We start from the raw sequence: 16,147 nt of genomic DNA on the forward strand, positions 1-16,147 counted from the left end.
TTCCTTTGAGATCCCCATCAGCCCCTATTGTTTTTGTATACCTAATGACTCAGAATGGCTCCAGCTTTGCCGGAACTACCTGTTGTTGTCATACAAACACCATCCTCCACCAATTGTAGGCTCCTTCCTTCTAGTAATTACAAAATAATCAAAACACTCTCAGATCCACACTGTCATAGTGAATACATCGGCTTTGGTACAGGACACTGTTTAAGTCGCCCGGCCTCAGAGACTTTGGCTTCAGTGCAGAAAGGTTATTTTACTCATCAGGAAAGATGTCAGTAACTTGTCATCATTTCAGTTAAGAGGCAGGTTTTACATTCCACAACATCCAGAATTTCATCGTAGTTTCAAATGCTTTCATAAATCTGTTGATTTCCCGCGCCTAATGAAATTATCTCCAGCAGGAAATAATTATTTATTAATTAAGAAAACAGAGCCCCATTTAGGCTTGTAATTACCCTGATGGTACCTATGAGATATTGCCCGTTACACAATATACACAATCTGGGACCTATTATCCCGGTACTTACTCCCTAGAACCATACTATAATTGTTCCATTTCTATGCAAGCTAGGATCCAAATCTAATTTCAATATTCACAGAATTGTTGGGCATTTTTACTGAAAATTTGACTGATCCAGACAAAAATAGCACTATTTACCACTGGAACTGGTTTGGAATCAAATATAACTTACAATCTAAATTGCACTTCTGATCTTGACTTTGGAAAATTCCAATACGATATATGATCAGAGGTCAACTGAATCACTGATATTGGTCTAAATAGTGATGTTATAGAATTATGCTACTTTAATTTTACATAATAATGTATCTTCTCACCAAAAGAGCTTGTTATGGAGAAATCTGTAAAGTAACTCGAAGAAAATTAACCTGAACTCCTGGATCATTAATTGATGCCATACTTTACAGGTTAACAAGAAGAGGATACACTGATATCACTCAGCTAATTCTGATACAAAGTAAGGGAGATATGGTCCTAAGGAATCCATGTGTGTTATAATAATTAATGTGGTACTAAGGAATCCATGCGTTATAATAATTAATGTGGTCCTAAGGAATCCATGTGTGCTATAATAATTAATGTGGTTCTAAGGAATCCATGTGTGTTATACTAATTAAAGTGGTTCTAAGGAATCCATACTGTGTGTTATAATAATTAATGTGGTTCTAAGGCATCCATGTGTGTTATACTAATTAATGTGGTTCTAAGGAATCCATGTTTGCTATAATAATTAATGTGGTTCTAAGGAATCCATGTGTGTTATAATAATTAATGTGGTTCTAAGGCATCCATGTGTGCTATAATAATGTGGTTCTAAGGAATCCATGTGTGTCATAATAATTAATGTGGTTCTAAGGAATCCATACTGTGTGTTATAATAATTAATGTGGTTCTAAGGAATCAATGTGTGCTATAATAATTAATGTGGTTCTAATGAATCCATGTGTGTCATAATAATTAAAGTGGTTCTAAGGAATCCATATTGTTTGTTATAATAATTAATGTGGTTCTAAGGCATCCATGTGTGTTATAATAATTAATGTGGTACTAAGGAATCCATGTGTGCTATAATAATTAATGTGGTTCTAAGGAATCCATGTGTGTCATAATAATTAATGTGGTTCTAAGGTATCCATACTGTGTGTTATACTAATTAATGTGGTTCTAAGGAATCCATGTGTGCTATAATAATTAATGTGGTCCTAAGGAATCCATGTGTGTTATAATAATTAATGTGGTTCTAAGGAATCCATGTGTGTTTTAATAATTAATGTGGTTCTTTGTACAAGTATTTACTATAGTAGACTATTAATAACTAGTAGTGTTATAGTAAACCATTTTTGAGTGGAGGTTAAATCATGGTCCAGTGCTGAACTGTATCACCAACTCATGCACCCCAGTCATTTGACATCTTTGGTTCCATGACACCTTAGACTTAGTAAGTTTAAAGAGATTTATTTCCATAATTTACACCAATTTCAATTCCTTCCCCCTTCAGTTTGGAGTCGCTTCCCAGGTCAATTAAACAACCTGTCAAAATGAGGAGCAATTGTTAACATCCAGGCATTTTAAAGCATCTCAGGGCAATATTCAAATTTCAAGACTTTCAAATCTAACAGGGATGGGAAATGTGAAACAGGCTTAACCAGTGTGTTTTGTATTGAGCGTGGCTACAAACTTTAACACTCAAGACCTTCCTACTTCACCTAAATCCCCTTGCCCAGTTTTGCCATAAATTTACTTGCTCTGTTTTTACAAAATTGAGTCCCATTGGCCCAACAATTGCAGACCAATCGAGTCAAAATCCTCTCAGCTGTTCAGGACTAGTAGCATTTTAAATGAAAAGTTAACGGACGGACGATAAGACGCCACACCACAGCATCAGCTTACATTGGCCATTTTGGTCAGGTAAGCTAATAAATCAGTGAAAAAACAATTAACTTTATAGACCTTAATGATGGCTTCATTTTGCCCATCGTGATATTTGAACCCTAATTCCTATTACCATGCTTCATAATACCATCCCTAAACCTCATAGAAATGGAAAAAGCACCAAATTCTTATTGTCTAGCCTCCATTTATCTAGTGTCCCTCAACACAACATCACAGCTAAGTCAATGTATATGTTTGATAGCAGCATTTTGGGATTGAGTAAGCCTGTGTTTTCATATACCTAATTAAGTGCAGGTTCTATCAGCAATCTGACTCGGAAATTCGTTACCTAATTATTCTATGATAAACCTTTAGCCTTTCACTGAAATCTCAGTAACATAAACCCCCTATTACTAAGATAAGATGTGTATCATAATACCTATGAAGTTCATGAATTTATCTGCCATAAAAAACCTTGTTCAGGTCATCACGTGTTTGTAGTGTTCATTCCGTTGTGTTTATGCCTACGATTAAGTAGTGGTGAAGGTTATCTCCCCTATCAGGTGAGGACATTTACACCTGATAGCGTCCACGTGCCACTTACAGACGAGTTACAGGGGCCCTAGCGTACCACATGTTAGGATCAGTGTTTCTGCTCAGTTTGGCATGAAAACATGTATTACGGCACATTAACTCTAGCAGATCGAGTGTTTGGTGGAATATACACCATAGCCTGATTGATAACCGCCATTAACTCTGGCTTGTAATTAATATAGGCACTAACAAATAATGTATGATTTGTATGTGATGCTAGGATTAACAGGTAGGAGTAGAATGACTCGGAGCTGGAGACAGTGAGGTCTGATATACTTAACACTTGTACTATACTTAAACAGTCACTAGATCATTTTTCTTCTTTGTGTTGTATTTTTATGTGATGATATTTTTTTTATTTTATTACTTTGTTAAAGAAATTGATTGCCTCAAACATTTAAACTAAACAATCAAAATTTCTTTCACTGTATTTTGCAACAATAATTCAAATATGTAGCATAAATTTCATGGAGGAAATAAGAAAAACATTTAATGAATACATGAAGGATGAATATGCACTAACAGAACATTATTACTGAAGAGACCAATTACAAGCAGTATGTTGCATATAAATGTTTGCTTCCTTTTGTTCAGGGTAGGGAATATTGATCAATTTCAAGCCATTATGTGACCATGTCATAGATCCATTGGTGCGTGTATACAGGGAGCTTCACCAGAGCTTGTGTACAGGGAACTTTACTGGAGGTTGTGTACAGGGAGCTTCACCAGAGCTTGTGTACAGGTAGCTTCACTGGAGCTTGTGTACAGGGAGCTTCACTGGAGCTTGTGTACAGGGAGCTTCACTGGAGGTTGTGTACAGGGAACTTCACTGGAGGTTGTGTACAGGGAACTTCACTGGAGGTTGTGTACAGGGAGCTTCACTGGAGCTTGTGTACAGGGAGCTTCACTGGAGGTTGTGTACAGGGAACTTCACTGGAGCTTGTGTACAGGGAACTTTACTGGAGGTTGTGTACAGGGAACTTCACTGGAGGTTGTGTACAGGTAGCTTTACTGGAGGTTGTGTACAGGGAACTTCACTGGAGGTTGTGTACAGGGAGCTTCACTGGAGCTTGTGTACAGGGAGCTTCACTGGAGGTTGTGTACAGGGAACTTCACTGGAGCTTGTGTACAGGGAACTTTACTGGAGTTTGTGTACAGGTAGCTTTACTGGAGGTTGTGTACAGGGAGCTTCACTGGAGATTGTGTACAGGGACCTTCACTGGAGCTTGTGTCCAGGGAGCTTCACTGGAGCTTGTGTACAGGTAGCTTCGCTGGAGCTTGTGTACAGGGAGCTTCACTGGAGCTTGTGTACAGGTAGCTTTACTGGAGGTTGTGTACAGGGAGCTTCACTGGAGCTTGTGTACAGGAAGCTTCACTGGAGCTTGTGTACAGGGAGCTTCACTGGAGGTTGTGTACAGGTAGCTTCACTGGAGCTTGTTTACAGGGAGCTTCACTGGAGCTTGTGTACAGGTAGCTTCACTGGAGCTTGTGTACAGGTAGCTTCACTGGAGCTTGTGTACAGGGAGCTTTACTGGAGGTTGTGTACAGGGAGCTTCACTGGAGTTTGTGTACAGGGGGCTTCACTGGAGCTTGTGTACAGGGAGCTTCACCAGAGCTTGTGTACAGGGAGCTTCACTGGAGCTTGTGTACAGGAAGCTTCACTGGAGCTTGTGTACAGGGAGCTTCACTGGAGTTTGTGTACAGGGAGCTTCACTGGAGCTTGTGTACAGGGAGGTCCACTAGAGCTTGTGTACAGGGAGCTTCACTGGAGCTTGTGTACAGGTAGCTTTACTGGAGCTTGTGTACAGGTAGCTTTACTGGAGCTTGTGTACAGGTAGCTTTACTGGAGCTTGTGTACAGGTAGCTTTACTGGAGTTTGTGTACAGGTAGCTTCACTGGAGCTTGTGTACAGGTAGCTTCACTGGAGTTTGTGTACAGGGAGCTTCACCGGAGTTTGTGTACAGGGAGCTTCACTGGAGCTTGTGTACAGGTAGCTTCACTGGAGCTTGTGTCCAGGGAGCTTTACTGGAGTTTGTGTACAGGGAGCTTCACTGGAGCTTGTGTACAGGGAACTTCACTGGAGGTTGTGTACAGGTAGCTTCACTGGAGTTTGTGTACAGGGAGCTTCACCGGAGCTTGTGTACAGGGAGCTTCACTGGAGCTTGTGTACAGGGAGTTTAACCAGAGCTTGTGTACAGGAAGCTTCACTGGAGCTTGTGCTTAGAACTGTCCTAGAGCTCATGCATTAGGTGCTCTATTGGAGCTTGAGTAGAAAGAGCTTAACTGGAGCTTGTGTAAAGGAAATTTCACTAGAGTAACTCATGTCACTGGAAATAATATATTTGAAGCTTCACTGCAGATCATGTACAAGGAGCTTCAATGGAGCTTGTTTACAGGGAGTTTCACTTAATATTGAGCACATCATATATACTGCTCCATATACCTTTGATTCGGAGTGCTATACCGGCCTGTGTCCTGTACAAAACCCCTGAGCCCTACTTTTCTATAATGGATCTTGCTAAAGTGTAAACAGCCGAAAACAATGTTTACTTTAGAAAATCATTTAAGAAATTTGAAAAATAAAAGAAACCATCTAAAATGAAGTGTCTGATTGAATTTCATTGCTAACTTAAAAACATTTTATTTGTATTTGTCACAGAACATGAAATATCCATCAGAATGATTGATGGGTGCTGTTCTTAAAGCCACAAAATGTTACATAACCCGGACAATAATGACAAAAAGCATTACAGTTTTACAATGTGCAGTTATACAACGAATGAATTTTTTGAATTTCATATGAATAACTTTGTTCTAAAATCACCATATTTGTTAATTATTTTTAATCCATCAACTTTTACAAGTTATCAATATTCTCAGTGTTCCCATACAATAGTGCAGACAGAATGAACTGTTATTGACTTCTACATAGTCTCTGTAGCTATGTACAGTACATCAGATCTGTACATACAAATAAGTAGTGTACCAATTCAACGATGCATCGATTGGATCACAGGGTAGTGCATCGTCTGACCAGGTTTGATACCGTGATACATGATACATAATACAGCAAGGGAGATATCTCATAAAATATTATATATATGATATTTTATGAGTTATCTCCCTTGTCGTACTATGTAACCATCATGGCTGATGTATGGGAAGAGGATTATGGCAAACATAAATTTGTGGCTGCCCCGGCGTTATTAACAAGATAGAATATTGTATCGGATGTTGATTGTTTATTTCAAATGAATTCCACAAATAACACTAAAAAAATACCTTTTAGGTACAGAATTGACAATTTTTGCAATCGTAAAATGTATCATATCGTGAACCATTTATCATGGTATGTATCGTATGGTCAACCCCCTTGCGATACACAGCTCTAGATCTATTACAAATTAGCACAGGCTATTATATAGTAAGCATACAGGGGCTAATCTAGGATTTGGGGAACACTATCCATTTTGAAATGAGGGGAATAACCAGTCGCCAGGCCGAAGGGGGTACGGGGGGTCTCGGACGAAAAGTGATCCCAGATACAAGATAAACAGTTATTTCTTTTATGTTACAATGATTTAATAATTTTTATTTGCAATTATATTTATTTTCCCCTATTTTGGGGAAACTTTCTCCTTCTTGGGGGAATTTTTTTTGATGGGGAATTTGTTTTTTATTCAAAGGGGAAAAAACAGTCGTTGGGGAATACTACCGAATTTTGGTAGTAAAATCAGTCTAGATTAACCCCTGGCATAATATCTAGAACAAGCTCCAGAACGTATGTTGTTTATAAACATTGTAGATCTAAGTCAGTATAGTGGATGTTGTGCCAGACACAATGTATATAAGTCAGTATAGTGATGTTGTGCCAGATACAATGTATATAAGTCAGTATAGTGGATGTTGTGCCATACACAATGTATATAAGTCAGTATAGTGGATGTTGTGCCAGACACAATGTATATAAGTCTGTAAAATAGAAATATTGCTGGACACAAATTACATGTATGCTATCATATAGAGATATATCAGTATATATAATGAACATGGCACCAGACACAATGTATCTTGTTATAAATATATCAGTATAAACATGTTGTATGTACTGGTCAGTGTAATCAATACCATGTAACACACAAACTTAACGGGGCCAATAAACACCTTCACACAGATAAAGCCAAAAAACACAGAATGATGTTATATATATATATGTACTGGTCAGTGTAATCAATACCATGTAACACACAAACTTAACGGGGCCAATAAACACCTTCACACAAATAAAGCCAAAAAACACAGAATGATGCTGTCCTATATTCTGTTGACTATATTTTGTATCTCAATATATATAATTGGTACAATACAATAAACCATGAAGGTTCCTGAGAGGCTGCACCATAAACACTAGCGCTTCTGATCACACTCACAGCCAGATGACCCAATGATCACAGCAGATCAATACACAACTCACCTGATTTTCTCCCTATAATTCCAAATTCAGGTCAGTAAGCACAATATTGGCCAGCTTAGTGACAGTGCCTGCATCTGTCAGCTGATGTCTGCCACTCAGCCTCAGTAATAGATCTAATAGATCCAGCAGTTAATGCCAAGTCCTCTGAATATTAAATAATCCATGTACAGAGTAGAGGAGACCAAGCAGAAGGAACAATAGACAGTAGGACCAGTAATAAATACAGGTCTGACAGCATGCAGACACGGTTCTACATATCCAAATTTCACCGCTACTTTTTTTCCCTTATCAAAGGGAGGTAACCTCCGATGGCACTTGAAGATCTAACAGACCACCGCTGGTTAAATCTGATTCTGTCCTCAAATCTAGTTCGTCGTGTCGTTGTCATAATTCATCATTTGATCACATTATGATTACCTGTGAAACTAAAATCAATTATCACCATATTTCCCAACATTTTTTAATATCCTTAAAAGCTCCGTTTTTTATCATACAAAATTAGAGATTCCCCTAAGGCTATTGTTTTATCTGCTATCATTTACAATCAGTTGTTTTAGAGAACTTAATGCCATATTTTACTGGCAATATTTCATGATCCTCTTTGATAGCTGATGATAGAGGATTAAAGCAGGAATCAGCTGAAGGACTGACAGCTCTTATGGGAACATTTACAATGTCTTCTCCTTCAACACTCCTATATCAGACTGATGTAATCATTGATCCCATTATATTGCAAACCTTAAGGCTTATGAAAATGTTTCAATATTTTTGAAGAAAAGTGATATCAACCAAATCTTTTTATTGACTTCCGTAAAAAGTACTGCTTCCCATGGAATCTGTATTTTATTTTATTTTACAATCATAGGTTAAACCTTTAGTAAATCTCCACCACTTGTTATAAAGGTTTTCAGGAGATGACCCAAATATTTCTCTATTGATTACCCAATAGATTAAACCTTTAGTAAATCTCCACCACTTGTTAGAGAGGTTAAGATTTCTCTATCGATTACCCAATAGGTTAAACCTTTAGTAAATCTCCACCACTTGTTAGAGAGGTTAAGATTTCTCTATCGATTACCCAATAGGTTAAACCTTTAGTAAATCTCCACCACTTGTTAGAGAGGTTAAGATTTCTCTATCGATTACCCAATAGGTTAAACCTTTAGTAAATCTCCACCACTTGTTAGAGAGGTTAAGATTTCTCTATCGATTACCCAATAGGTTAAACCTTTAGTAAATCTCCACCACTTGTTAGAGAGGTTAAGATTTCTCTATCGATTACCCAATAGGTTAAACCTTTAGTAAATCTCCACCACTTGTTAGAGAGGTTAAGATTTCTCTATCGATTACCCAATAGGTTAAACCTTTAGTAAATCTCCACCACTTGTTAGAGAGGTTAAGATTTCTCTATCGATTACCCAATAGGTTAAACCTTTAGTAAATCTCCACCACTTGTTAGAGAGGTTAAGATTTCTCTATCGATTACCCAATAGGTTAAACCTTTAGTAAATCTCCACCACTTGTTAGAGAGGTTAAGATTTCTCTATCGATTACCCAATAGGTTAAACCTTTAGTAAATCTCCACCACTTGTTAGAGAGGTTAAGATTTCTCTATCGATTACCCAATAGGTTAAACCTTTAGTAAATCTCCACCACTTGTTAGAGAGGTTAAGATTTCTCTATCGATTACCCAATAGGTTAAACCTTTAGTAAATCTCCACCACTTGTTAGAGAGGTTAAGATTTCTCTATCGATTACCCAATAGGTTAAACCTTTAGTAAATCTCCACCACTTGTTAGAGAGGTTAAGATTTCTCTATCGATTACCCAATAGGTTAAACCTTTAGTAAATCTCCACCACTTGTTAGAGAGGTTAAGATTTCTCTATCGATTACCCAATAGGTTAAACCTTTAGTAAATCTCCACCACTTGTTAGAGAGGTTAAGATTTCTCTATCGATTACCCAATAGGTTAAACCTTTAGTAAATCTCCACCACTTGTTAGAGAGGTTAAGATTTCTCTATCGATTACCCAATAGGTTAAACCTTTAGTAAATCTCCACCACTTGTTAGAGAGGTTAAGATTTCTCTATCGATTACCCAATAGGTTAAACCTTTAGTAAATCTCCACCACTTGTTAGAGAGGTTAAGATTTCTCTATCGATTACCCAATAGGTTAAACCTTTAGTAAATCTCCACCACTTGTTAGAGAGGTTAAGATTTCTCTATCGATTACCCAATAGGTTAAACCTTTAGTAAATCTCCACCACTTGTTAGAGAGGTTAAGATTTCTCTATCGATTACCCAATAGGTTAAACCTTTAGTAAATCTCCACCACTTGTTAGAGAGGTTAAGATTTCTCTATCGATTACCCAATAGGTTAAACCTTTAGTAAATCTCCACCACTTGTTAGAGAGGTTAAGATTTCTCTATCGATTACCCAATAGGTTAAACCTTTAGTAAATCTCCACCACTTGTTAGAGAGGTTAAGATTTCTCTATCGATTACCCAATAGGTTAAACCTTTAGTAAATCTCCACCACTTGTTAGAGAGGTTAAGATTTCTCTATCGATTACCCAATAGGTTAAACCTTTAGTAAATCTCCACCACTTGTTAGAGAGGTTAAGATTTCTCTATCGATTACCCAATAGGTTAAACCTTTAGTAAATCTCCACCACTTGTTAGAGAGGTTAAGATTTCTCTATCGATTACCCAATAGGTTAAACCTTTAGTAAATCTCCACCACTTGTTAGAGAGGTTAAGATTTCTCTATCGATTACCCAATAGGTTAAACCTTTAGTAAATCTCCACCACTTGTTAGAGAGGTTAAGATTTCTCTATCGATTACCCAATAGGTTAAACCTTTAGTAAATCTCCACCACTTGTTAGAGAGGTTAAGATTTCTCTATCGATTACCCAATAGATTAAACAGTTCACAAATCATAAATTATTTCACAGCAACAGAAGCACTGCTTAATGAAATTATCAAAACAACACATCATTGAATACATTATACAACTTAATGTATACTGAAAGAAGCATCAAAGATTTGTTCATCCATTACAACCAAATTGACTAATTTTCAATTTACAGCCTAAATACCAACACAGATACAGGAACAAAGGTGAAAATCTAGTTAGGTAAAGGGCATGGGTAAACCAAATATGTATATATATTGGTAGGTTGTATTGTGACGTCATTATGTATCATGACGTCATCACTTTCTGTGTTGTGTTATCCTGTCAACATGAATAAACACTTCCCCTGATGAACCTCTAAAGAGGAGAAAGCGCCAGGGAAGTTGAAGAAACTCTTGTCTTTTTTTTTCCTTTTTTTTTTTATATATATCTACAGTGGCTGACCCTATTTTTGAATCAAAATAAGAATAAACAAGAGGCCCTCTGGCCTGTATCACTCGCCTGGATATTTAAGCAGTCATAGCAAAATATTTTCATTAAATATTATACTGTACTACAAACATATCCAAATATTGGCAACACTCTTACCTTATTGGTCCCAGCCTTCTGTCCCCATTCGGTTGGGGGCATGGTTTATACAACATTGAATCATATTAGGCCTAGGACACTCCATATCAAATTGGATTAAGATAAAGACATAGAATAAAAATCCTTACATATGACTCTTGGTTATTCAAAACAACCTGTTACAAGATTTTAACACGTTTTTCCACAGTGACCTTGAAAGTCTGACAAAGTCATTCAGTTGAAAAAATCCCAAATATCATCAAGATGTGGCTCTTAGTTATTGAGAAGAGTCATTTAAATAATTATGTAAACAGTAACACATTTGATCCCTATGACCTTGAAAGTAGGTAAAGGTCATTTTCATTCACAAACTTTGTTTGGCTCCATCTAAGGAATCTACTTGTTAAATATTATTACTCTTTGCCTATCAAAAGAAGCAGTTTGTAGTTTTCGCCATATTTGACCCCTGTGACCTTGAAAGTAGGTTGACGTAATTTTCAATCGCAAACTTTGTCGGGCTCCATGCGTGGAGCCAAATACCATCCCAACCAAATACTATTTTTTCATGCCTTTTGGTTCTTCAGAACAAGTCATTTGAAGTGTTTGACATATTTGTCCCTGTGACCTTGTAAGTAGGTCAAGGTCATTTTCCTTCTCAAATTTTGTTGGCTCTATCCCAAGAAGCTACCAGCCAAATATAATGAATCTATGCCTTTCTATTCTTTGACATATTTGACCTCTGTGGCCTTGAAAGTAGGTAAAGGTCATTTTCATTCTCAAACTTTGTCGGGCTCTATCCAAAGAAGCTACCAGTCACATATTATGATTCTATGCCTTTGGATTATTCAGAAGAATTTGTTTGAATTGTTTAACATATTTGACCCCTGTAACCTTATAATTATAGGTAGGTCAAGGTCATTTTCATTTCTAAACCTGCCTGCCTCCATCCTAAGAAGCTACCTGCCGAATATTATTATTATACCTTTCAGTTCCTCAGAAGAAATTGTTTTCAAGTGTTTGACATATTTAAATTCATCCTTGTGACCTAGAACAAAGGTCAAGTAAGTTTTCATTCACAAACTTTGTCAGACTCCATCCGAGAAAGTTACCAGTCAAATATTAAGATTCTATAACTTTCAGTTCTTCTGAAGAAGTCATTTAAGTGTTTGACATATTTGACCCCTAGCTGTGACGTTGAAAGTAGTTCATGGTAATTTTAATCCTCAAACTATGTTGTGCTCAATCCCAAAAAGCTACCAGCCAAATAATAAGATTCTATATTTTTCAGTTGTTCAGTAGAAGTATTTGATCCCAATGACCTTGAAAGTAGGTAAAGGTCTTTTTAGTTCTCAAACTTTGTCAGGTTCTTACCAACAAAGTTTTCAGCCAACTATCATTACTCAAAGCCTGTCCATTCTTTAGAAGAAGTTGTTTAAAGAAAAAGTAGATGGACGGACGGACAACAGATGCTGAACCATGACATAAGCTCACTAGCCCTTCAGGCAGGTGAGCTAAAAATTGCAAGGAACATCATTGCTCCATTTTGATTTTTCCTGTGTGAAGTCCAATAAACATCTTCCCTTAGACCCCACTCTTGAACAGAACGGTGCTATCTCTGTTAAAGTAGAGTGAAACATATAATATAAACATAAATGTAATTTAATGGACAAATTTGCAACACTCTAACTTTTCAATGTGTTCTAGGTATGGAAGTGTTGCATTCCTAGCATGGCATGCATAATTGTAGCAAACATTTCATTACATTCTCATAGACACTGGCTCTGACTAAAATGTATCTTAGAAACTTACTCCTTTCTTGGTTTGCATGTTTAACCTGTAAGCATATCTTGTTCAAATATTGACCTCTTAATACAGCAGAGCTCTCAACATCCATCCTTTGTTCCTCGTACAGAAAGTCATTTAGTGGGAAACAGATGAATTACTGGGGCAATTTTTCAACTATTTTGTCCCTAATTAGTTACAACACTGGCTGATAATGGAACTATACCAACAGCACACCAAACTTCTACTATGTATTTAAAGCATGAAACCTAATGGATGGGAGATAACTCCTATTTATCTGCAAAGCACTCTAAATAAAATATTCTGAAAATGTTTCTTTTTAGCTTGAATGACATTTATAGTTCCGTTATCACATTTTATTTCAATCTTTTAAAATCAATAAAATTACTCCAGGTGAGTTAAAAATATAGCTTTTAAATTATGTACACTAATTAAGTTACGTCAATTGGTGAATAAAACGGTTCTAGCCAACTATCCACAATTTTTGACCGACTTTGAACTCTGGTGTGCAAAATTTGAAAATCCTTAGGGTGGAATTTCCCTATCCTACACCCTTGGGCATTGAAAGGTATCTTTCTCTCATTCAAACTATTAGAATGAGCTCAGAAACTATGAAAATACGTTTGGACTGGCTACCATTTTGAAAATATAAACTTTTCCCCTGAGCTTATTTAACGAAACCGAATCTGTCAGCGAGATTAAGCATACCATATATTTGCGAAGTTTTCTGTCAGCGAGATTAAGCATACCATATATATTTGCAAAGTTTGCGCAGAAAAAATAATCTTATCTTTCTTATGTGTACAGTGAATATATCGTAAAAGGTTTTAATGGAGTGTAAGATAGAAATTTCCTCCTCCCCTTTCTTACCCTGGAAAGATCTATCTTACACACACAAACATGAGCAAAAATAAATTATTTTTCCTTGCATACTTATCCATAGCCCGAATTTCCTCTGGCCCTAACACCAGACTCCGACATTTTGACATATAGATGTCTGGTGTGGGGCCAGAGCGCACTGCTATATGAAAACGTGGAATTAACCAGTTATGAGGGGCTGACAACAAAAATCTACTATGACACAACACATATACCTCACATCTGTTGATAAATGGATTATTTATTGATCAAAATCAGCTCCTTTTATCACCAACAGCTGCTAAATTCCGTCAGTAGAATCCTCCATTTTTCAATCGTTCAAAATGTCCCACCTGTGCGAATGTCATTTTTGTAGGTCATGACATGGGGTGACTAATCAACCAACCTTACTGATCCGGAGCGAAAACAGAATATATTATTCTTGTTTAGAAGATTTCCAAAGCGTCTTTTTGTTGATTAGTCTCTCCACGATACAAAATAGTATCGGAGAATTCCACGTTTTCATATAGTAGTGCGCTCTGGCCCCACACCAGTCATCTATATGTCAAAATGTCTAAGTCTGGTGTTAGGGCCAGAGGAAACTCGGGCTAACTTATCCTAAATTTTAAACATGTGCCATGGTTTGTAGTGTTGTTCTGATTAATTGATTTAGTCGACGTTGGTTGTTTGTTTCTGAAAATCGATTAATCGATCATTTTTTTCCATGATCGATTATAGTTTGACTATAATTTAAGTATTAACAAAAAATATAATTACCGCCGACAGCGATGTGTTCGTTCTTGGTCAAAACAACTTGACCGAACATCTTGCACAACGACGGCGCTAATTGGCTAGCCGGTCGCCCTAACAACCAATCAGAACTTGTGTTTCAATAGAAATACTGCATGGCTCAGTCATGGCAAACCAGGACATTCCGGAGATTAAACTCTATGATCATCCGGGGGCTACTGATTTAAACATTTGAAAGGTATCGTTTGTCCTTAGTTAGCTGTATATAAATAAAACGCTTTGTCGAAAGTGTGGGCTATCTGACAAATAAAATGTTAAGTTTGACGGGGTGTCATCAGGTGAATACCAATCCATCACGGCATTTCTGAATACGAGATGCAGCTATCGCAGCATAATTGACATTGCAAACATCATCAATTTCATTTCCAAATATATATTTTTCAATAATTATAAGGTTTTGTCATCAAACTTATTGTTTTTTGTATGAATGTTGTGTGTTATTAGCGAAATTCTCAAATGTTGGGGTTTCCTCGTTAACGAAAGTGAAAGTAGATTTCGGAAAGCGAATATAACCTTAAATTACTGAATTTAAGTTCAATTTGATCGATCTTAGTCGATCATCAGTCACTTGATTGGAAGTGATGATCGAGTATGAATTTACAAGCGATTCCCAATACTAATGGTTTGGCAACACACACTTATGCTAGCCTTAGCCAAAGACATCCAAGTCCCTGTGCTTTTGAAAGACATGCACAGCTGTCACTCAACATGCACAGCTGTCACTCAACATGCACAGCTGTCACTCAACATGACATTCAATGATTCATGCAGTTTACCTGGATACATTTTGTAGTTCAATATTGTTTGATTAGGCCTAGCTTCTGTCCTGTAGCACAGGAGTCTAAATTTTCCAAACGTTTTAATTGATAAATATGTGGGAAATTACAGTAAACCTCCTATCTCTACCGTACTGTAGATAAACTCTATGCATGATCTATGCATATATTGAATGATCTGTGTCAAAAGTGTGCATGGAGGTCCACGAGACTGCATATGCATGTGATCATAAAAAATTCTGGTTAAATAATTTTGAAATATTAACAATTATGGTTTATAAAGCAGTATTATTTTGAACTTGAATTATTTCAAACGTCATCATCGACCTTCTGTGACAGAGACGTCTGCGTGCAGCTCATTTGGATTTGTATGCGTCAAAATGTCCGGGATGCAGATAAACTACCGATGAAGTCCTATTCAATGTCAAACAACCCAGAATCTTCCATTATAGCACATACATTATATGTTACATACCTTAGACATTCTGTCACTGGCTTTATCTCGTCTTTCCGTCAAGTCATGATCATGGCTCATTTGTTGTTGTCTCTGCGCGAGTCTCGCTTTTTGCTGTCTGCATGGACAAATTCCCGCATTTTTTACCGGAACCTCTCGGACATAATCATGTTTATACATAATGAAGAAATTCTGCTGCCGATTTCCAGCAAAATCTCTACTTTAATAAACATTTCTCGAACCCAACTATCTGAGGGCTACATATGTATGCAACATCTATATAATAAGACTGGATTTTTCAAATACCAGATGGTGTTAGTAAAAGGGTCGATAGGATTATGATGTATGTATGATATTGTATGCGTCATACCCAGCATCGATTGCTTCAGAGAAATTGTCACAAATTCATGTCAATCACACATGAGTTGTCACGTTTCAAACGACATATTTCCCCTTTGTAATGGTATTGCAGAAATAATCTTACCTGTGGCCCGTGT

General features: G+C 36.9%; 1 protein-coding gene across 1 annotated transcript in view; it reads right to left on the reverse strand.

Annotated features, from left to right (window-relative positions):
* The window catches only part of LOC110461855 (microtubule-associated tumor suppressor 1 homolog), a 139,147-nt gene extending 123,376 nt beyond the window's left edge, over nt 1-15,771 (reverse strand). The window contains exon 1 of the mRNA XM_021515568.1: nt 15,672-15,771. Coding sequence (XP_021371243.1) covers nt 15,672-15,731 — 60 coding nt within the window. The 5' untranslated portion in view covers nt 15,732-15,771. The remainder of the gene's footprint in view (nt 1-15,671) is intronic.
* Between the last annotated feature and the right edge of the window lie 376 nt (nt 15,772-16,147).

Source organism: Mizuhopecten yessoensis, unplaced genomic scaffold (genome assembly GCF_002113885.1).
Source record: "Mizuhopecten yessoensis strain PY_sf001 unplaced genomic scaffold, ASM211388v2 scaffold10687, whole genome shotgun sequence".
NCBI lineage: Eukaryota > Metazoa > Mollusca > Bivalvia > Pectinida > Pectinidae > Mizuhopecten > Mizuhopecten yessoensis.